The sequence below is a fragment of the Juglans microcarpa x Juglans regia genome, chromosome 5S (assembly GCF_004785595.1).
Source record: "Juglans microcarpa x Juglans regia isolate MS1-56 chromosome 5S, Jm3101_v1.0, whole genome shotgun sequence".
Lineage (NCBI taxonomy): Eukaryota > Viridiplantae > Streptophyta > Magnoliopsida > Fagales > Juglandaceae > Juglans > Juglans microcarpa x Juglans regia.
Genome location: NC_054603.1, coordinates 23,359,107 through 23,382,121, shown reverse-complemented (window position 1 = coordinate 23,382,121; position 23,015 = coordinate 23,359,107). Strand labels below are relative to the sequence as shown.

The 23,015-nt window shown below is 35.1% G+C and overlaps 1 protein-coding gene and 1 pseudogene across 1 annotated transcript; both read right to left on the bottom strand.

The window, feature by feature from the left end:
- LOC121266743 overlaps positions 1–7,067 on the bottom strand; it is a 29,500-nt pseudogene extending 22,433 nt beyond the window's left edge.
- Positions 7,068–17,372: 10,305 nt separating this feature from the next.
- LOC121267225 lies at positions 17,373–17,774 on the bottom strand. Its single transcript, XM_041171073.1, has one exon. It carries the CDS (start codon positions 17,772–17,774, stop codon positions 17,373–17,375), a length of 402 nt encoding a protein of 133 aa, XP_041027007.1.
- Between the last annotated feature and the right edge of the window lie 5,241 nt (positions 17,775–23,015).

The following is a 23,015-nucleotide window of genomic DNA, read 5'->3' as shown; positions in this document are numbered from 1 at the left end:
CGATATGATACGATAAGATAAAAAATTTCAGTTATGTTATGTCAAAGTGTTCTTAAATATGAAAATGATTTATGAATGTGAAAAGATTGAAGTGTCGTTCTGATTTTTCTGGTAATACGTTTTGAGATGTGCATATGAGAAATGAAATGTTTTGCTTCTGCATACCAAACTTTCTAAAAAAAATGGCTCATGTTTACACACTAGTATAGGTTTTCTGCTTACTGAGTTGTTGATAACTCACCCCTTAATTTCAACATTTTTACAGATGATATTGATGATCCAGCTGGGGGTCAAGAATAGAAATTGGAGCTTGGCTAGATATGGATAGAGGGGCGGGTACCTATGGGTACCATTGTTAGTAGGAGGATTTAAATTTGAATTTTTTTGAAGTTCTTTGGGTTAATTAGATCTATTGATACTTAAGGATGTATCAGTTTATTTTGTTGAGGTTATTGGGATATTGTGGACCTCTTTTGGTTTAAGTTACTTTGATATGATGATTTTTGGGAGTTTATATCATGGTTTTTGGGAAAATATGAGATCGTGTACTATTTATGAGATCTTTGGAGTTTTTAGATGCTTTGGAAGACATGTTTGTAAGTGACATATAGTAATTCTCCAACCCATCCGGGTACGGGGCGTTACAGCAATATAGGTTAGGATTTCTCTTCCATACATCAAAACTTCATATCCTAGCATTACAAAATCTCCTATGGTATATTATGGGAGTTAGACATAGAACTCACATCTTACTGACCTGCAGGGCAAAGCTACTGTTGAAGCAGCCAAGGATTTCCTATAACTCAACCTTGGGTTGGAAAAGGTTAGAAAACCACCCAACTTCTAGAAGTACTAAGAATATAGGTTGCTGCCAGCAACCTAGACAGAACCTAGAACCCTACCCCTACCAAGTATTGCACGTAAAAGGGCTTAGAAACATGCATAACAGACTCCTATACATGCTAGTATGACGTCACAGGCAGGACACACAAAACGCATTCTTTCAGGAGCCAAACAACATTCCAGCAACATCATACAGCTAGTAGAATCTATGGTGTTTGAAATGTCTATAGTAAGGGATACACTGCAGATGCATGCATACCACCCACTTACAATATGTAAAATGTTTTACGTATGATTTTGTACGTCAAAACCTGATTTTTCTAAAAGGTGGACTTTTCAGGATATAGAGCATGAGCATCAACAAACATTCATTAATGCACGTTAGAAAAATGATTAGTTTTATTACCAAAAATGTTAATTAATTTGTGATAAAACCTTTCTGATTCTTTGTTATAAAACTTCCAGTTTTTCAACCAAACAGAAAACTACAATTATCACAAGTCTCGCAGTTTGATATCAACCACAACCAAAAAATAACCAATATTACAAGATCTAACCAGATTACAATTATTGAACAGTATAGAACAATATGACGCATGAACCTTATCAAGAATCATAAACAGCAAACAAGAAAGACAAGAAAATATAACATGTAAAAGGAAATAATCAAAATAACGGAAATAAAGGAAAGAACACACCGATATACGTGGTTCGATCCTAATGGTCTACATCCACAATAGGAATGGCCTCAGAGATCTTTATTGATGAATAATATATCACAGAGAAGGCCTCAGTACTTTAGAGCTACAAATCTCTCTCACTCTCTACCTGAAATCGCATTGATTTCTTTTCTAAGAGCAAAACCCTAGAAATCCTAAAATCGCCCCTTTCTCTGCTCTCTCTCTCCGTTGCCGTCAAAATACAGAATGGGAAATCGAATTAGGTTTAGAATGAATAGCAACGAATATATATGGTACAACAAATGCAGATACGTGGAGCAATCCAGCGGTTCAGCAATTTAATCCTCAGATGCAGTCACGGATCTCCCATGTGATTTAAGTAGCTAAGCTTTAATTGCTTCAAGGTTCCAGATTGTGCCACATCAGATCCATTTATTTACACGAGAATAAAACACATTAGTAAGTAAAACAGCAGATAGATAAATGTATTGACATACATATTACAATGCATATTTGACATGTCAAGTTTGATTAATTCACAAACACAACAGCTAGTGTCTAGGAAGGAAAATGTTATTAAACCATGTGCATATCCAAAACATATCATGCAAACTTATTCGAAACATTTATCAGAACTCTCTCCAAAGTTTTAAAATGGGTTGTTGTTAACAACCACAAATGACCCGAGAAGACAAAGTTGAGCATGTTAGCATTTGTTTTACCAAAAGTTCATGAATTCCTTAAACTACATCCAAAAGGGGTTGCTGTCAGCAACCTTTATGTGTGCTGTAATTATTTTGTTTTGCATGAAAAAGTGTTGTTTAACTATGCAATGTACGTTCAGCCCCTTTCATGAATCTTCCTTGAATTATGACAATGTTGCTTGTGGATGCAAATTATGATATGCTGAGCAGTCCTTTGTCTAGAATAAATGGATGCCATGTCAAGATAACCATGCTTATGTTAATATGCCATGTTTAGTGCTAATGCCATGCATATATATATATGAATATGACATTTCATGAACATCCTGAAGTTAAAAAAAAAATGAACATCATTATAAAATCACCACTTGTATCAAAATTTTAAGCTAATGGGAAAATATAGATTTTTTATCATTTACATTATATCTTAACACTCACTCTCACTTGTGGATCACAATATCCCTTAATAATTGGGCCCAACACTTGGAATATTTAATTAAATTGGTATAGTATGAAGTTAGGGTTCAGACTCAGAACCTTTACTTTGGTACCATGTGAAATCATTACTTGTCCCAAAAGCTTAACTTGATGGGAAGTGGTAGATTTTAGTTATTTATATTATATCTTAACAATCATGAAGTCAACATTTTCACATGCACCATGATAAGATAAGAAAAAGCCATATGAACAATAAGAAAGCTAATTTGATGCTTGGCCTTACGTCAAGGATGAATGTGCAAGCTACATACCTAAGCGTGGTCAACCATATGTGATGATGGCCACGATGCAAGTGAAAGACAAATTAACAAGTCATCAATGAAGCCAGATTAGATGCATAGAGTCAATCATTCATTCATCCATGTCACGTGATTTGCCATGATTACTTCTTAAATTCCGGATATATTGCAGTTGAATGATCCACATGCTAAATATAAGTCTAATTAGGCATGAACGTCTCCAAGGTTATGCTATGCTTACAGTATAATATATTGCTTACTAATTCTTCGACTCACTTTTTTTATGCTTAAATGTCCCAGGAGGGCAAGGAGTACGTTTTACTTTACCAAAATCTTGGACCTTACAAATAAGTGTTATTGCCTGGACTAGTTTCTATTTTACGTCGTTATATTATTATGTTCAGTTTTATTAAACATTTTCATGTCAAGCTATTTTATGATTTAATAAGATGATCAAAATTTTTGGCGTAGGATCTCTTACTGAGTGCAAGTTACGTATGGGTGTTACATACTTGCAATACTCATAACTAGTTTAATCAAAATCATTAATACTGCACAGTAAGAATCATACATAAGATCATAAAATAAAAATATGAGCGTTTTGTCAAGTGAATTCAAGAAAAACAAAAGTATATTAGTGTGGGCTTGCACATTCCAAAACAAAAGTATCAAAAATAGTTTATTCCAAGCCTAAATGTCAATAGGTAACAGCAATGTTCCAATCAAATGTGACATGATGAAAAAGTCTTGCACAAATCTCGCTTCATAGAATCTATAGCGGTCACTAAGAAGCGTACTCAAGCATGTTTCCTGAATTTCAGCTTTTGGCCTACACACAAAGTCTTATTAAGAAATAAATTCTCTTTTGGTTTTCTTGATTATATTTAAAAGATAGAATGCATCAAGCCATAGAGTACACACTAATGTTGGCTCTGTATGAGAAAGAATGGAGACATTCCAATCCCCCAAAATATATCAAAGTCAATTGTTTGGTGTCACAGAAAAATAAGTTGAACACAAAATGGGAAATTTGCAGTGTAATTGTGATCATAAGGGGGACAGTGTTAGATTAGCAACTAAATCCATGCAGTCATAATTTATACACAGACACACACTTGTGGATATAAATTCAGGATGATATTTATATAGGGTAGACAACAATGCATATGTCAACTAATCAACACAGTTACCTTGACCATGATTGGCTAATACAATAATAGCTATTATAACCATGAAATCATAAACCATTTTGTACTCCTGTCAGTAAAAAAAGTGAAGCATCTATGCTAGTGAAGGTAAACAGAGCATATTCTTTTCCTTTATGAGATACGTCCAATTGCTTTGAACATAACCAGAACTAGGTCTGGGTGGCGGGCTCCCAGGATCCGGCCCACCTACCTAATCTGCCCAGCCTGCAAGGGTAACTGGTGGAACTCTTGGCAGGTGGGCAGATCGTTTAAGAAATAACAGATGAATGGGTGAAAAAGTGTTGGAAAAAAATCCACCTGTAAAACTCCTGCCCACCCGCCTATATAGCCTACCCATCAAAACATTAAGGGGTTGTTTGGGAGATGGGATGGTCATCTCATCTTATCTCATCTCATTTCTTTCTCAAACATCACTCAAACACAAACAATCTCAAATCTTTAACTTTTTCATTTAACCATTACCTAATTATTACAACTTTCTCAAACTTACAAACAAAACACATAAAACAATTCAATTTTTTCAAATCTCAAAATAAAAATTATATTAAAAAACTAATATTCTAACAGTATTTTAACTTTATAATATTTTTATTCAATTTTTTCTCTCTCCTTTCCCAAAACTCCATAAAACATCATAACTCAAACTATTTCACTACTATTCATAAACCATTTCACTATTATTCACAGATTTCTCATTTCATTTCATTCTCCAAGCATCCCCTAATTTACCTTAGTTTTCTCCTCTTTCTTTCACCCTCCCTCCCTCTCTCAACCATGATGTGTACCAAAGATTATGACTTAAGGAATACAGCTACACCCATGGTCCAGCCACACCAATCCTCCACACCTCGCGGTCCAATCATCCAAGTAATACTCTCTCTTTGTTTGGTTGTGAACTTGCGATTTTGTAAATTCTCTATATTTATGTTTGATTGGTTGATGTGAGTTTGTGATTGGTTGTTAGCGTTTGCATGGTAGGTTTTTGGTTTGTGAACCTGTCGGGCAAGTTCAACCCCTCACCCATCCGTCCATAGGACAAGTATGGGAGGATTCACAGTGGTTGCGGGGTAATACAGGCCCCCAGCCCCAAAGGTCTGGGGGATTGATATTTTGATCATGTTTTAATTCCTTCTCCCATAATGTGCCTTCCACAGTGATGAAAACTCGATTCTAATTTTGCAGTTACAAACTTCTGGTTCTTGTCTTGCATTCTATTATGATGTGTTAAGTTCATCTAAGCATGAACTTGTTTCTAGCTTTTTAAAGTTTAAGGTTTACAAACTTCCACACTAAAGTTTAAGGTTTTGTTAAATTTATATAAAATAAAATAAAAAAGATTTAGGGTTCATTTGGACACTTAAAATATCTCATAATATCTATGAATAGTAGTAAAATTATTTGTGAATAATAATGAAATGGTTTGAATTAAGATGTTTTTATTGGGTTTTGAGAAATGAGAGAGAAAAAGGTGAAAAAAAATATTATAAAGTTAAAAACTTGTTTGAATATAATTTTTTAATAATATATTTTTTTTAAAATTTGAAAAAGTTGTATTGTTTGTTTTTTATAATAAAAGTTATATTGTTTTTTGTGTTTTGTTTGGGAGTTTGAAAAAGTTGTAATGATTAGATAAAAATGTTGAAAATTTAAAATTGAAAAGTGTTTTTATTGAGTGATGTTTGGAAAGGAAATAGCTGAGAACACAAACTAGCCCTTACTCAGGAGATTGCATGATTTGTGCTTTAGGGGTTGTTTGGGAAACCAAATTCATCTCATCTTAAAATTTCACATAATTTCATTCCCAAACATCACTCAACACAAACATTTTTCAATTTTAAATTTTCAACTTTTTTATCTAATCGTTACCTAATCATTACCTAATCGTCAACTTTTTTAAATTTCAAAACAAAAATAATATTAAAATAATAATTTAAGTTTATAATAATTTTATTCATTTATTTCTCTCTCATTTCCCAAAACCCAATAAAGCATCTTAATTCAAACCACTTCACTACTATTCATATAATTCTCATCCAATCTCATTCCTCAAGCATCCCCCTCACTAAAAAAACCAATCAATTTATCTTGTTAACCAACATGAAACAATATATTTTATGATACATACCATTTCCTTCTCTTTTTTTCTTTTTTATTTTTTATTTTTTGAGGAGATACACTACACAGCACTACATGATATTGAACCATCACAATGGCCATGGCCCACCACTTACCACTACATCCAAGGGGCACAAACCATTGGCAACAAAATTCTACTCAAGGAATGGTAATGGGCTTTTATAACATCAACATTCAAAGCCTGAAACATGCCATGAACATGAGAACAATATGTGCAGTTGATATTACAAGAGCCCCCACATGCCCCCCCCCCCCCAAAACACCCATACTATAATTTCTATTGCATAGGCAGCTTTTTATCTATCTATTCAGCAGACCAATGAGAATAAAGAGATCAAATCTGGTTCAAACCCTCTCAAATACTACATTACCAAACACCCATACTATAATTTCTATTGCATAGGCAGCTTTTTATCTATCTATTCAGCAGACCAATGAGAATAAAGAGATCAAATCTGGTTCAAACCCTCTCAAATACTACATTAACATTTTACTTTTACTTTGGGAAAATTAACATTGAGAAATAGGATAGATTAAAGCAGAGTGCACTTACACATGAAACTTGCAAACTTTGTATAAATATTAACAGAAATGAAATATGTAGAGGTTACCTTTCATGGCAGGAACCTTAGTCACAACCTTGGACTCTTCGTGCGCATCCTGCATGCAAGATTTCAAAGAATTTTATCAAGTACTTTAGATCAAGCAAGAAACCAGCTCCAAATGCAGCAGTCTCTAATCATCTGTGCTCATCAGATATCAAAACTCTAGCTGACTCAAATTCACTCATTACTGACTAGCATAACATTATCATGCACTAGAAGTACAAGAACACTTCATGATTTTTCGCATTAGGTTGAGGTAAACTGCATACAATTTTCTGCTGTGTAGATTGAAAAATCACAACAGGCTTACTTGCTTTTGATGGACCTTTATGTTTTCTGGCAGGCTGGATAAATTTTCTTCCCAAAAGAGTAGCTGCTCTATTTATACTACAAGAAATCAGTTTCCATTGCTGGTTTCACCACATAACAGGCCTATACTTGGATCTTTTCACAAATTCAGTTATACTCCAACCTACCACTTCATCATTTTCCTTATCCGTATTTTCACATCCTTGGACGACGCCACATCTTAGACTCCATTTGTTTGGAAGGAAAATGTATGTTTTCAGTATGAGAAAAGTATTAATTCAGCAAGAACGATCCTCACTCTAATGACCCACACCTTCCACAGCAAGAAAGATTCTGAAAACGATTTTATATGCTCCAACGGCAAAACCTTCAGCCACAACAAGAAGTCATTGAGACAAATTGATTTGGACATCTTGGCTCATTTCCAAACGTTTAGGGTCGTTACCCACTGCTCACATCCTTAACAAATTCGTCATATTGTTTTCCAGCAAATTGAGAGATCTCGCTGTTGGAACCCGTGTCCATCCCAAGTATTATCAAGAGTTCCAATTCAAATGCTATATATCCAGTGCTCTTGTTGATGCATGCTAAATGCCGAGCAATTTATGGCACTCAACAATTGTTTCATGAAATGCCTCAGAAAAATGCAGTCACTAATCATTCCTTGATTTCGGGTTATTTGCATTTTAAATGCCGGGGAATTTTAATTCATTCATTTTTGGAAGCGTTACTCGACTGCGACCGGGATTTTGTTCCAATTGGCAGCCGAAGGGCTTGGAACTCAGGGTCACCATCTCAGTTCAAAGTAGGGTTTCGCAGTAAAATTGTTGAGAAGATTGATTGATATGGTCAAAGTACTAGAGTGTCACTATAAGAAAAACAGATTTTTGTGGCCATTTAATTGCGGCGAAAAGATCATTTGTGATTAAAACATACTCATTTTAGTTGTAAATAGTCATTTCGCTGAAATTAACTAGCCACAAATAAACAGTTTTCTTGTAGTGTGTGGATGATTCCAGGTAGATTTTCGATAAAATGTTGAATCAAAGTGTCGTGATAAAGAGTTCCGTGGTTGTTGATTAATGCACAGATTCAAGAACCAGAAGGGGAGATAGTGATAGCAAAACAAATTATGTGTTTGGATCTCAAATCAAATTATGCAAGTATAATTGTTTGCTAGGTAAATTTTCTAGTCCAAGTTACTTGGATCACTGCCATCAAATTCATTACCATATAATGCAGCACCGTTTGGAGACTAACACAGACTATAGGAACTACTAAAAATAATAAAATTTGTTAGGTTGCTCATCAGTGGCTCTGCATCGTGTGGATTATTCCTCTTTTTTTGGGAGGATTATTCCTCTTTTAAGTTTTGAGAGTGACATCCCTCTATATATTAAACAAAGATAAAGTACCTTCGCATCACTCCTACGTTTTTTCGTATCACAATCTAAGAGGTTGTTTGGGTATTAGAAATATCTCAATTAAGATTGTAAAAATAAATTGGAGAATCGGAAAATTGACCCGAATTGATTGGTTCAGTTCGATTTTGGACCGGTTCAATCCGAGACCTGTTCCTCCATTTTAAAAAACAGTCATAACCGGACTGGTCTCGATTTTATATTTTCTAAGATTGAACCAGGCAGGTTCGCATATTTATATATTTTTAATTAATTTTTAATATTATATATAATATTTTTTATATTATAAATTATAAAATTTATAAATTATATAATAAATAACATAAAACTATAATTATAAATTATAATTATATATGAAATAATGTTATATTATAATTTATAACATAAAATCTTAATCTTAAACATGAACATTTATTTCATCATATGTTTTAAATATAAAATATATATTAATTACATTTTATGGGTTAATAAATTCTCAACATATTCCTTTTGATAAATATATTAGTAATACTATATACATTAGTATATTAATTACTATATTATCACTAACATATAGTAATAGTACTATACCAATAGTATTACTATATACTAATAGTATTAGTGTATTACCAATATTTATATATATTAATATATATATATATAAGTATAAGAGATTAGAGATTTAATATATATTAAAAACTAGAAAATCGGATCGAGCTAGGCCGGAACCGATAAAACCGGAAGTGTAACGCCTCGTCCCCCCAGGATCCGGAGAGTTAACTCATATCACTTAAAATCATTTCCAAATAATACTTTTAAAATAAACCAGAATCTCCATAACATATTAACCTATTTGTTCAACACAGATATTCATGTTCCTACATAAGGGCACATCAGAAGTGTCTCATTAATATACATAAACTTTTCCACAAAGACTAGAAATATCCATTACTCAAAATACCTAGGCCACATAAAATATCAACACTATCAAAAGATTCTCCAAAAATCCTTGTACCCCAAGGCACTTAGACTTCTATGATCAACAAAACTTCCAAGTACTCTCTATTCCTGATTTCTAGCTGTTGTATAAAAAATTATCTGAAACATATTATGGAGATAGGGGTGAGTTATCAACAACTCAGTAAGCAGGGAACATATACTAATATGCAAACATGAGCATTTACAGATTTCAGAATGCAGAACAAAACACTTTTTATTTTCAAAATGCAGAGTCAGAACATGTTTTTAAAAAAATATTAGAGCGAAAGTTCATAATATTCTTATTCAAAATTCCTTGGCACAGCATAACTGAAACATCATATCAGAACAGAATTCCATGTTTAACCCTCGTGGTAGGGTTGTGCAAACCCCGGCGGCCAACGGAGCAGAAACAGAATGTGAATCTTCCCCTTATCATTCTCAAAGCCCCGAGTCTGCACATAGAAAAGACCACGCAGAAAACCACTTTATTTCCAAAGTAGGTGCATCAGAAACAGAAAAGTTGGTACCAACTCAAACAGAGGCCACAGTTTTTGTGGCGCCCTCGACCCCCACGTGTTATTTTGTGGAGTTTGTGACACCGGGATGACGACCGCACGGATCACACACCCCAACGACCAATGCTCAAAGTGTGTACAACATACAATAAATATACAGTATATATATTATTCACAGCGGAGAAAAAATAAAATGGTCTTTCTTTATTAAGTACCAGAATTGTTCAAAAGACAGTAAAATAACTTTACAAAAATTTTACAGTCTTCCGTCAGATAATTTAAAGAAAGCAAATAACATAAGGGAAACAAGTCCCAAAATGCTGAACAACATAACAATGACTTAAGCTTCTGGCGATGTCGGTCCTTCAGGTTCATACTCGGGCTCTGCGTCAAACTCTACGGCACTATAAAACGGAACCGTAGGGTAAACACCACTATGAGATTATGACATCTCAACAAGTAATTAACCAAACAATATCCAAGAGATTTAAAACACATTTATACAAACACGTGTTCCCATATAGACAGAATAACAACCCACATTCATTTTTTCCAAAAAATACCATTTTTATACTTACACCAAAAATCTCATTTTTGTCCCAATCATATTTATTATGAAATTTACGCATGCTCCACGGTCTCCCCTATGGACCGTCCGCACACCCTGGCTCTCTTCGTCACATCACGGGTAACGTCCGTGCATGAGACTTCGTAACGAGATGCCCAGTTCCGCGCCCAGCGCGTACATGGCCAAGCATCCTCTAACCTCGCCAGCCAAAGGTCACGGAATTGGTACGAGAGCGTTACCGTCTCGTCCGTTCCCGACGTTGCCCTGCGACAACTCAGAGGACGTCACGTCAGTCTGTTACGCTTCCGAGTGACCAGAGGAGCTCCACCGAGATAATGCCCCATCTCAGCTTGGGGTCGTGATACACACGCACCCACGCCATTAATAACAATAGTCTCAATTTCAACAGACAACATGACATCACAGCACAATTTATTATAAACGATAAATATGCATTGCAACAGTTTATTGGAATAAATATTAAATATTTCATTTACAAAAAATAAACCTCCATTTACAATTATACAGTTTCACAAATACACGCGTATTCCCGTTCATCAATCCGGCCCAAGGCCCAAATCTAACAACTCCAATTTAAACATACCCAACACTTCAATGGCTCAAGGCCCAATTTCCAACAAACCAACAGTTCAATAATTTACAATGAACAACAGTTATAAAGTCAATTTAAATCACTTGAATTTTCAATGGAAAATTACATACACACGATGAAGGGTATTTCTGAAAGATCACTCAAGGACGATGCTCAAGGCGGCGGCTCAACGGAACAGTGCCCAAAAATTGGGTTTTATTACACGGCAACAATAACCCAACAGATAATTTTTCCCTTAATTAAACAAAACCAAGTACAACAAAAATTTGAAGCTTTCGGATTAAATCACCCAAACTTATGAATCACCTGAATCACCCAAACTCACAAATTTCAGATGTGCAACTCTCGGATTGAATTACCCAAACTCACGAATTCCTGATTTGCAGCTCTCGGATTCAATCCAAACAACACTCGGGTTCATCCCCAAAATTCACAAATCAACACACAATTAGAAAGAGGTGAAATGGCTTGAAAGAGGATGAGGATCTCCAAAATAAATCTGAGGAAATCCGTGGACTATAAATAGACCAACAATGGCAGTTTTGAAGAGCTATGTGTCGCACGGGTAGAGAAAAATGAAAACGGCATCAAGCCGTGGAGGACTGAGATGCATTCGCGCTGACGTGTGGAGCGGCGGCGACGACAGCTCATTCGGAGCCCATGCCTAACGCCACCGAGATGCTATGGAAGAATGAGGTGGTGGTGTGGGGATCAACAGCTCGACAGCAAGGTTCGGAGTCACTACCGAAAGACACGGAGTGAAAGAAGCAAGGTGGAGGTGGCGGCTCACGGCTGACTTGCGGATTGAAATCCCGAAATGGCGTCGGCAGCAGCTGCGTGGAGAGTAAGTTGCAAGAAGAAGAAGGAAGAAGAAGAAAAAAGAAGAAGGAAGAAGTCGAGCGGCGCAAGGGAGAAACGATGGAGCCCTAGCCCCTGACCAAAAACGGCGTCGTTTCGGAAAGTGAGAGCTAAGTCTCACTGGCCGCACGGCTGGGCCGCATTTCGTACATGGTCTGGGCCCCTTGCTGGGCTGGGCTGGAACCGGGTCACCAACACACACACACCCACTGCCCACAGCAAAAAAATACACATACTCACACATAGCCCAAAATAATAATACTTCAATAAAATTACACAAAAATTACTAACACATAAATAAACAATAAATAAAGAAATTAAAATCCCAACTTACAAAAATAATTAAAAATAATAAAATAACCCAATAATAATTTAAATAATTTAAAACCCATAAAAAATAGGGATCTCACAGTTTTACACCCGTGGTAAGGTCAGAACAGCAACAGAATGTCATGCCAGAGGTTTCAGAAATCACATAATATCACATCAAAGTACAAAACACTTTCATAACAGAACAGAATCAGTTCACAAAATATAATTTATGCACAAAATTTCATATTCGATCTCTTTTGCACAGTTCGGAAATAAAATGTCAAAATAAGCTTATGTATACACCAGTCATGATAGAAAGTACTTTATTCTTAAACAGAATTTCGTGAGTCATGCATAACAAATAACTGAGGTCATTTCAAATTTCTTTTCATAACAAAACATGCATATTTTTTTCAAAAAATAACCTCAGCCCATTTTATTTATTTTTTTATGCAAAGTCTAGCATAGGAACCCCGCTTACTTGGACTTCTTAGCTTTTCCCAAAAATTTCCTCCCAATGCCGAACAATTATCAATCGTCACCTATAAGGTAATCACGTAATTCTCATAAATTTCAATTGAACATGTATTTCAATATTTAAGCCTAACATTCTAGAATAACTTATTTTAATTCCTTAAAACTTAAAATCCTCATAACCTCAGAATATATCATCATTTTCTAAAATCATCGATGTCCCTTTAATACTTCGACTAAACATAACAAAAAAAAAAAAAATCTAACTTACTCACTATTGAAGTGTAACTATAAAATCTCCTACTAGATAATATAATTATAAAAAGAATTCGAGTCCAACTACTCATATCTATAACAGTGAAATTTTAACTTGCTAAAAAAAATCTCAGTCCAATAAAATTACTAAAATAGTTTATCAAACATATTGAAATAACGTCTAATAAAAATATACGGGTTTATCAAAATGATGTATATCAAATAAATCTTAAGCCCAGACCACTAATAAATAACTCACTAAATTTAAATACTAATCAAATAAAACTGAGCTTACAGTATAAGTTGTAGTTCATTAAAAGCCTCTTCAGAAATTAAAGTATGCTTTTAATAAAAAGGGGTAGAAAGGTCAAAACTCAAAACACTCTTCTTCCTACTGATTCACCGATATAATTATATATATATATATATATATATATATATATATATATATACCATATTTCCTTATTACATAACTAATAACAACTACCAAAATAACAACATGCAGAGGCTCAAACGGGAGTGGCGACAGAAGCTCACCCACGCAAAATAGAGCCAGTGGCAACGTGCGACGGAAGCTGGCTGGAGGAGCTGTGGTGGTGCGGCAGGAGAGCAGGAGCGTGGCGGAGCTTCCAGCGAGCAGCGTTGAGCACGAGAGAACATGAGGGAGAGGTGAGCGAGAGAGAGGGCTGAAAGAAGCATATGCTCATCGTGAGGGGTTGCTACGGGCTGGGGTGGTCTGTGGGTGTCCGGCGTCCTCTTCCGTGCAGGTGGTGACAGCTTGTAGCGGGTTGCGTGGTGTGGTGCAATGCGGTGCAGTGCAGTGGTTTGGTGGATGGATATCTATTTGGGTGGTTAAAAATAGGGGAGTTCCGTGGCTTACAGTGGTGGCGTTTACACGGAGAGGTGGTGGCGCACGGCTTGGGTGATGGACTAAGAGAGGCGGAGGCATCGGCACGAACTGTGTTTGGTGGAGTTACGACTCGTGGACTGGCTTTGGGTGTGGCGGTTTACTGGATGCAAGCCGAGCTCTTCGGTTGGTGTTTTACGTAGAAGGTGGTTCTTCAGTGGTTGGCTGTGGTCTGTACTGAGGTTGGGGGAAGCTCAGATGAGTTTAAATGGCTGAAAGCATGAAGAGAGGGTAGCGGCGCTGAGGATGCTTAACACATATATATATAAGACATATAAATAGTAAAGAGATAAGAAACCTAGAGGAGAGGATGGGAACACTGCATGAAAAAGGAAAAATGGACACAAACCGAGTGATGGTGTCTGGAACACGATTCCACGGACCGGTTTCTTATGTCTAAAAGAAAACAAAAGAAGATAAAATAAAATAACATAACCTAACATAAAGTAAATATACTTAGGCGCACGCCTTGGACCCTTAACGAGATTATTGCATGGCTTTTATCTAAAGTTTTGGATCTCTACTCAATCTAAAATAAATACACTTATTCCATAAATTTTCTGATGAACATCCACTTAATTCATTAAAGACTTTAAAAACCTAATTATCAAACCTATTAAAAACTTTATATACCGTCAACAATATCTTAGGTCCAAACTCTCTTCTAAAAATTTTACTCGTAATCTCAAACGATTTTTCATAACTGTAACCCAATTTTTTTTTTTTTTTAAAGCACCCTGACTGGACTCGGATACTACAGAAAGTACTAGTTTAGAAGGGTAATCGGTACGGTATCGATTCTTGAAAATGCAAAATAGGTATATACTGGTTCAGTCCCAAAGTTTGTCTAGAATCGGACCAAACCGGACCCGTTACACCCTATTTTATTATATAAAACGTGTCATGTTTATTATCCTCATATCATATTTTTAATTTTTAATGGAAAATTCAATTGTTATTGAAGAATACCACCTCTTCACAGTAGAATTAGAGTTGAATGAGAGAGTAAAATGTAGTATTTTCCCACCAATAAAATTTCAATGATCATCGGTATTTATAAATATAAAAATAAGAGTATGCTATATGCAGTTATGGAGTGCGTAAGCGTCGTACAGTCACTTTGAAAAAGTATAGAATCTACAATTAAAAAATTAATTTTTTTTATAAGTCTCGTATTTATTCATTTTTTTAAAGTGATTGTACAGTGTTTGCGCATTCACGATTGAAACTATCATTTCTCTAAAATTAATAGGAAAAAAACGTAATTTATGGATGAGGCATGATAAGATATTAAGCTCCACTTGCTAACTAAGTAGCCACGAAATTGTTTTTTTAAAAAAAAAAAATAGCCACGTAATTTATTGATCGATAGCTAATCTAAAGAGGGATTAAACATGTTCTTCAAATTCTAACTTCTTTTATTTTAGTTTGTACTTAAGTAGAAAATTAATTATAATGTGTCTCACTAATTAAAATGATGACCATAGATGATAAATATAGAATGAAACAAATGTTTATCTTTTCTAGGAGTAGAAAGAATGCTTTGAACTTTGGCGTTTAAATGATTTTAAGGTCATTAGCTTTTGTTATTAAATAATTAAAAAATTATTTATTAATAATTAACTATTTATACTTTATTAAATACTATATAAAAAAGAGTAGTTCGATATAGTCTTAAGTTATATAAGTCTCGTACATCTATTTTGAAAGAATGTAAAATCTATTATTATAAAATAATTTTTTTTATGTAAATTTTATATTTAATTTTTTTAAACAAAACGTGCGAAACTTATATAATTACAAATATCAAACTTTTAATAAAATAAAAAAACGATGGCAATCGGAATCAAACGGCATTTCTGAATCATTTATAGATTAGACAGAAAACCAGAGAATAATAAAAAATTAAGACAGAAAAAGTTATAAAAACGTCTTTTAAGAGTTGTTGAAATCAAACGTGACCGTGACACGGACGGAAGGACAATACGTAGCACCGCAACCCTTTCGTCTCCAGACGCTTTCCTGTTTTCACGCACTATCTGATGCCAAAGCTTCATGATAAGTTTCCTTAAATGCAAGACAAACACAAAACATCTATGAACCCTCTCAACATCAAACTGTCGGAAATGGCTAGGCCTGCTGGCTGTTGGCGAGCCCTTATCAGACAAAAAGAGAAAATTTAACAATTAACAAATAATATATATTGAAAATCTTATTTGCATGCATGACAAGTTTATCCCACTACATTGAAATGTCATAGCCTATCAGTTTAGAGTTTTGTTTTAAAAACGTAACATATAATTTAAGAGTGATGAAAGTGTCACACTTATAAAATATGATTAAAATAAAAGAGTAAAATTTTAGTTTTATTATATAAAGTAAATCTACTGTATCACATGTAATAACATTAATGTATAAACTTTATTTTTAATTCCTTTTGTGAACTTTGATATTTCTCTTTATATAGGAAAACGAATAAATAATCGAAATTATTTTATTTACAAGTTGGTACAAAAAATACATCATTTATATTATTAATGTAACACAATTTCATTTATAATATTAAAATCTGTAAATTTTTTTACAAGTTAAATCTTGTTACATCATCTATATATAATTTACTTCATATCCGTTTATGAATAAATATGATTGAATTGGGATTGGAAATAAATAATTTAACTTTATTTATTGAATGAGTGCTGCTACACTCACCGCTCGCAACTCCCGTTGGGATCCACCGCTAGTCTTAGGTTTGTGTTTTTTTTTTTCATATATGTATTTTTTAATATTTAAAAAAAATAAAAAAAAAATGATAATATTATTAAAAAATACATAATCATTAAATGAAAAAAATTAAAAAAAAAATAAAAAACTGGGAGCAGGAGCTACCAACGGTAGCCCAACGGGCATATCATTATCCTTATTGAATACTCTCGACTGGCCGCTGGCCCGCTAGTCCACTAGATGGTCATGGATCCCAACATCAACAGCTGTCAAAAGTGGAAAGGAGGACGCTGGCCTCCGGCTTTGATTGTTTGGTTCTTTTTTATTGCGATCCTGCGAATAAGGCTGGTTTCATCCAATCAAATGGATTCAAAATTTCAACAAGTCCACTCTTCTAGAAGAGTAGAAAAGGTTCAGAGAAGATAATAAAGTTCGGCTAACCATTCCAATTTATAAAAGCTTTAGTACATGTGAAGACTAGCTGCGGGTATGTAATTGACAAATTTTTTTTTTTTTTGAAATAACCTCATGAATCCTTTTCATTTAAGAATTTGTGTGATTACAATGTTTATCAAAAATAACTTTCTGAGCACTATCAGGTGGGACACATTCCATCCACACCCTTTCTGTATCTATAGTCAGTCCTAACTTGGCAAGGCTATGTGCAACTTCATTACATTCTCTGTGAACAAAACTTAGTTTCCATCCTTTACAGCTTCGGAGCTCCTTCTGCAGATCCCCCACCACCTGTCCCACCCAAGAATCATCCTCCTCCTCCTTATTCACCCCATCCACAACCCCTTTTGCATCTCCTTCAAACCATGCATTGTAGAAACCCAAATCTTTACATAATTCTAAAGCCTTACTCAGGACTTTACATTCTGCCATGAATGGGGAATTCACCCACTGGATTTGTGCACTCAAAGACATTGACACATCCCCCATAGAGTCTCTTATTACCACCCCTACACCCATTCTTTTTTCTTTATGATTCACTGTTGCATCAAAATTGACTTTAACACTCGGATCCTCCGGTTTCTGCCATTCTCCTCTTTGCTTGACCTACCCAGTCTTCCTTACTTTAGTTCTGCCATCCCTCAATGCTTTTTGATAATCATCCAACCTGACTAGGGCTTTTTTAATGACACTTTTGGGACTAGAGAAACTACATTCAAATACCCATGCATTTCTTCTGTACCATATCGAGTGCATTATAGCCACCACTCTTTCTAACTCTGATTGAGGTAGTTTTCTCACCATTTCCTGCCACAACTCCTCAAATCCACCTCCATTTGAGTTCCATTTCTGCACTGGACTACCCCTTTCTGCCCACACATCTGTAGAGGCTGGACAGGACCACAAGACATGGACTACTGACTCCTTATTTTGTAAGCATATCGGGCATCTTGGATCTCCCAGTACATTCTTTCTGAATAGACTCTGCTTAGTAGGTAAAATGTTGTGCATAGCTTTCCATACCATGTGGTTCCATCCCCTTGTACTTGCATTTGCCAGAAATTCTTCTTTTCCCTTTCTAAATTTGAGGCTTGCCCTTTCATTTCTTTACACCTTTGATTCTCAGTATAGTAGGCACTCCTGACAGAGTATTTCCCATCCTTAATCAAGCCCCAGATTAGTTTATTTGCTCCTCCCCTTTGACTAAGAGGGATAGTGCAGATTATAGCTGCCTCTTCCTTACTGAAAATATCTCTGATCAAGTCAGTTTTCCAGTCATTTTTCTCCTCATCAATCAATTCACAGACTCTTCCATAAGGACATAGGATCTTAACTGGGGATTGAACTGAAAAAGAGGTTTCCACAGGCAACCATTTTTTATCCCAGATCCTAATTTCCTTCCCATCACCTACCCTCCATCTCTCTCCATTTTTCACTACCTCTTATACAGACCACAGGCTTCTCTAGATGTAAGAAGGCATCATGCCTAGTTTAGCTTCAGTAAACTTTACATTCTTGTAGTATTTTTCTTTAAAGATTTTTGCAACTAGGGAATCCTCCATTTTCATATGTCTCCATCCCTGTTTTGCCAACATGGCTTTGTTAAAATTTTCCATATCCCAAAGCCAAGACCTCCCACTGCTTTTGACCTCCCTAAATCATGGGTTTGTTCTATTTGCATTTGTAGCTAAATAATACTAGGTATAAATCTTTGTATAAAAAATTGAGTTTCGCTACTCATCATTTACATATACTATACATTATAATTATTTTTTTTAATTTTATTCTTCCAAAATTAATTGAATTCCTATACTCATCATCCAGACATTTCATATTTGATAAGAGAAAAAAAAATAAAGTTAAAAAGTTATGTGTAGTGTGTAACATGAACATGATAAATATAATTTTTCTAAAAAAATTAAGCACATCTTGTATAAGTTATTTTTTGGAGTGGCACTACAGCTACCAAAAAAGTGTTTCGAAGAAATGTCCTGATAACTGCATTTCATTTTTTTATTCTTTTTTATATTTTCATCTATTTTTTTAATCATCATAAACATTTTTTTAAAAAAATAAAAAATTCACAATATTATTAAAAAATATTTTCTTAATCACTAAGTAAAAAAAAAATACAAAAATTTGTCTGAGGATACACTTTGGGTACCCAACTTCGATGGGTCAAGCATTTCTGCATTTTTTGGAGCCAAGTTACTGTATTAAAAATTTTTGGAGTCAAATCAAAGTTCCTTTCATCATGAAACACGGAATAAATGATAAGATTGGCTAAGGATAATGAACTCTTTAGTCAAATGAGACTTTCATTCATCGTGTTAATGGGATAAAAGGATTGTGGATTTAAAAAATACACTTTCTCGTAAATGAAAAAATAAAAGCTTTGTAATCCTCCTCGGATAAGTTCTTGAAACATTGCTTTTAGTTTGTGTTGGAGACGTGTCCCACTGCTGACCATAATGCCCTCCTTGCAACCAATAAAAGTAGTGATCCGGTGTGCTTGATGCACCTCTAATGTCTAAGTCAGCGATATACAGAATAAGCTATCACCAAAATAGTAATCAAGATGAGTTGTGTTACCTAAACATGTTGACCGCTTCTTGTATATATAGTTGTAGGTGGTTATTGTTAGGCACTAATGATGATCATCCCGTTGGGTCTTGTCTTCATGTTCTATTGACTTTATGCTCAACCCGAGAATGTTGGATTCATCCCAAGTTCCTGGATCAATTATCCATTCTACCCTATTTGACAATTACAAGATGGGGTCGTATAAATCTTTAAGACTCCATCGACTTGATCCTTATCATCTGTTGGGTTGAGCCTCTAAACTGGGCCCACTCCTTATTAAGGGCTAAACGAGTTCCTCCAGTTACCTCGTTAATTCCCTTTGCGTGGATGCGAGGGAATTAAATTGTTGACGATGTTACCCCGCTTGCCTGTTAACCAACTTCAGACATGGGCTATAATGGCTACATCTGGACAAACTCGGCGATCATCTAGTGGGCATTTGACCGACGTCCTTTCTGGACAGGAATCTAGTAAACACCTCGCTTGACGATTCATTTTCCCTGGCCTTGGAGGTTTCAAATGTCAGTGACTTTTTCGTGACACGTGTCACTCTTATTTAGCCAACCTCTCATTTCCATTACATCACCAGATCATGCAATGATGATGCTGTCAGCCCCTTCTGATTTCCTTTACTCGATTGTGTAACCGTCACCCCCTACTCATTCATAACCTTCATTTTCCCTCATTCATAACCTTCATTTTCCCTTCTTCCCGTTTACCTGCATTAGCATTCTTCCTCTCTCCCTTTATCCTTGCTATCTTTGCACTTTATCTCGCGTCTCTTCTTTCCCCTTCGCTACGAAACCCTTGCTTCCATCGACTCACAATGGCCCAACATAACTCTTCACGAGCTCTCACTCAGGACACCCCTTCATCAGTCCCGGAATTGTAACATCCCGCTAGAAATTCACTGGTGGAATTTCTATAAGCTTTAGGAATCTCGTAAAAACTCTATAAGTTTTCACAAATCGACTAATCGCGTAGGTTTTAGTCTGTTAGCATAGTCAGTGTTACAACTCACAATGGTGCTAGAAGTGTGATTTTATTTACTTGAAATAGTTAGGAGTTTTAGAATGCGATATGGTTTACGCCATTAGACTCAGAGGGTTATTTAGGATTTATGGCACAATAAATTCATTTTCAGTTTTCAGACGAAACACTTGTTGAAAACACATTTTGTTTATTTCGAGACACTTCAGAGTTGAATTTTGATAAACGAATTGCACAGTTAGGTGTGTATATATTTATGATTTTGGAGTGCAAAGTTTAATTTCACTTTTTCCTGAGTGAATAGTAACCTCGATAGTAGCATCAAGTGCAGTGTTTTTAAAATTACAGTGTGGAATGTCTAAATTAAGTTAGAGAAGTTTTATGTGGACACTTGGCAACATCTTAGCCACAGTTGGTGAATAATATTGGACACTTGACACCAAGAGAAACCATGAGATGGAAATGTGAAGAAAATCAAGGTGTGAGATCATGTCACCTAAGCAAACTCCTATTCCATCTAATGATCCAATTTGTGTAAAACCAAAGAGGGTTTCAACCCTAGTGAAACCTTAAACATTTGGAATCTAATTGAAACTCCAAAAAGCTTGGAGGAAATTGAAACACTAAACGGTTACCCCAAACCCGAAATTGATTTCAAAACTGTATTGGATTTGATTTCTAGTATTGTGTTTAATCACTTGATTAAATCACTTTCACATGCTATTAATCCATAAAATTCATGTTATGCCATTATTATTCAACCCTTTAAAACATGAAAATTTGATTGGGTTAAAAAAAATTGGATTTGGACTTGATAGCATCTCAAACCCTAACCAAACACTTTTTAAACCCCAAAATGAAGCCCACTTGTTTAAGGCCCATTAGGCCCACAAATCTTGGCCACCTTGGCAAAGATTTTTGAGAAGTTTCCACCCTCTCAAGGCTGACCATCCACTGCTCATGACAACCCTCAAATAGTCCTTGATGGGAAGGGAAGGCCACCTCACCACCACCTCCAACACGCCACCTCTAAACAGCCTATGCCTTGGGCAGTTTGTCCCTCACTTTGACCAAGACTTTCATCATTCAAGTGTCATTCAAAAACCTCACTTCACTCTTCAGAATGTGTCAGAGGCGTGCAGGCCATTTCCTCACTCATTCATCCCTTTCATTTTTGTTCTTGGAGAGAACACAGTGTTTTCTCTTTGGCAGTTTTATGAGCTTTATTGCCTTCAGTTTTCAAAGCCCTTGTAACTATTAACTCACTAAGATTCCTTCATGAAACTTGTTCCTTTTTTAGTCTAGTTTCTGTGATTACGTTTTTTGTTTGATTTCATGGTTTTTTATTTATAAAAAGTTATTTTAACCATGAAAAGGTCAATCTAGGTGATAAATTGGATAATATGTTGTATTTTTGAGTTTTGAACAAACTAATGGATAGATCTTGGTCCGAACTTTTTATAGAGTGTTGCTAACATGTTTATATGAATGTTTGTTAAGGATTATTTGCATGATAAAAGTTTTTGATGAAATATTTTCTCAGATCTAGAAACTTAGAATCTGGAAGGAGAAAAACAGTTTCTGTTATAAGAAAGTTTGGATCTTTTATGATTTAATCTTACTCCAATGGCTTTGATATTTTTATTTGATGATTTTCAGCCCTTGATCTACATATTAGGATGTTAGTTTGAATCTTTTTTATGTTAGTTTCAAAGATATGAATTTTTATGCCAGAGAATACTCGATTGGGTCAAAAGTTTGATGATTTTGGGGGTTTGGTAGGAAACATCTACAGTTTTCTCATGCGCTCTAGGCGCCTGGTGTGATTTGAGTACTGCCAAAGACGGAATGAAATGATATGGTACCAACGATTGAGAAGATTGCAATGTCAGATCGGTCCCATTCATAATGCATCCAATGACGACTTCCTAAGGAATGGGTTCCCAACTTGCAGCCATAGGCAAAATTAGCTCCAAAAGACCACAAAATCTAACACACTGGGTGTCACAGTGTGTATTGGTCAATGAAAGTGAAAAATAGATAAGTATAGTTCAATTGTGTGTCTTAGGATTGCATGGCCTTTAAAAAGAAAAGAACTATGTGAACTATTATTTTTAATTAATGTATGATATAACTATTTATTGAGTATTAGACTCA

Coding starts and splice junctions, on each gene's coding strand:
- LOC121267225 (XM_041171073.1), bottom strand. CDS start 17,774: ATGGGGGATGTGTCAATGTCTTTGAGTGCACAAATCCAGTGGGTGAAT.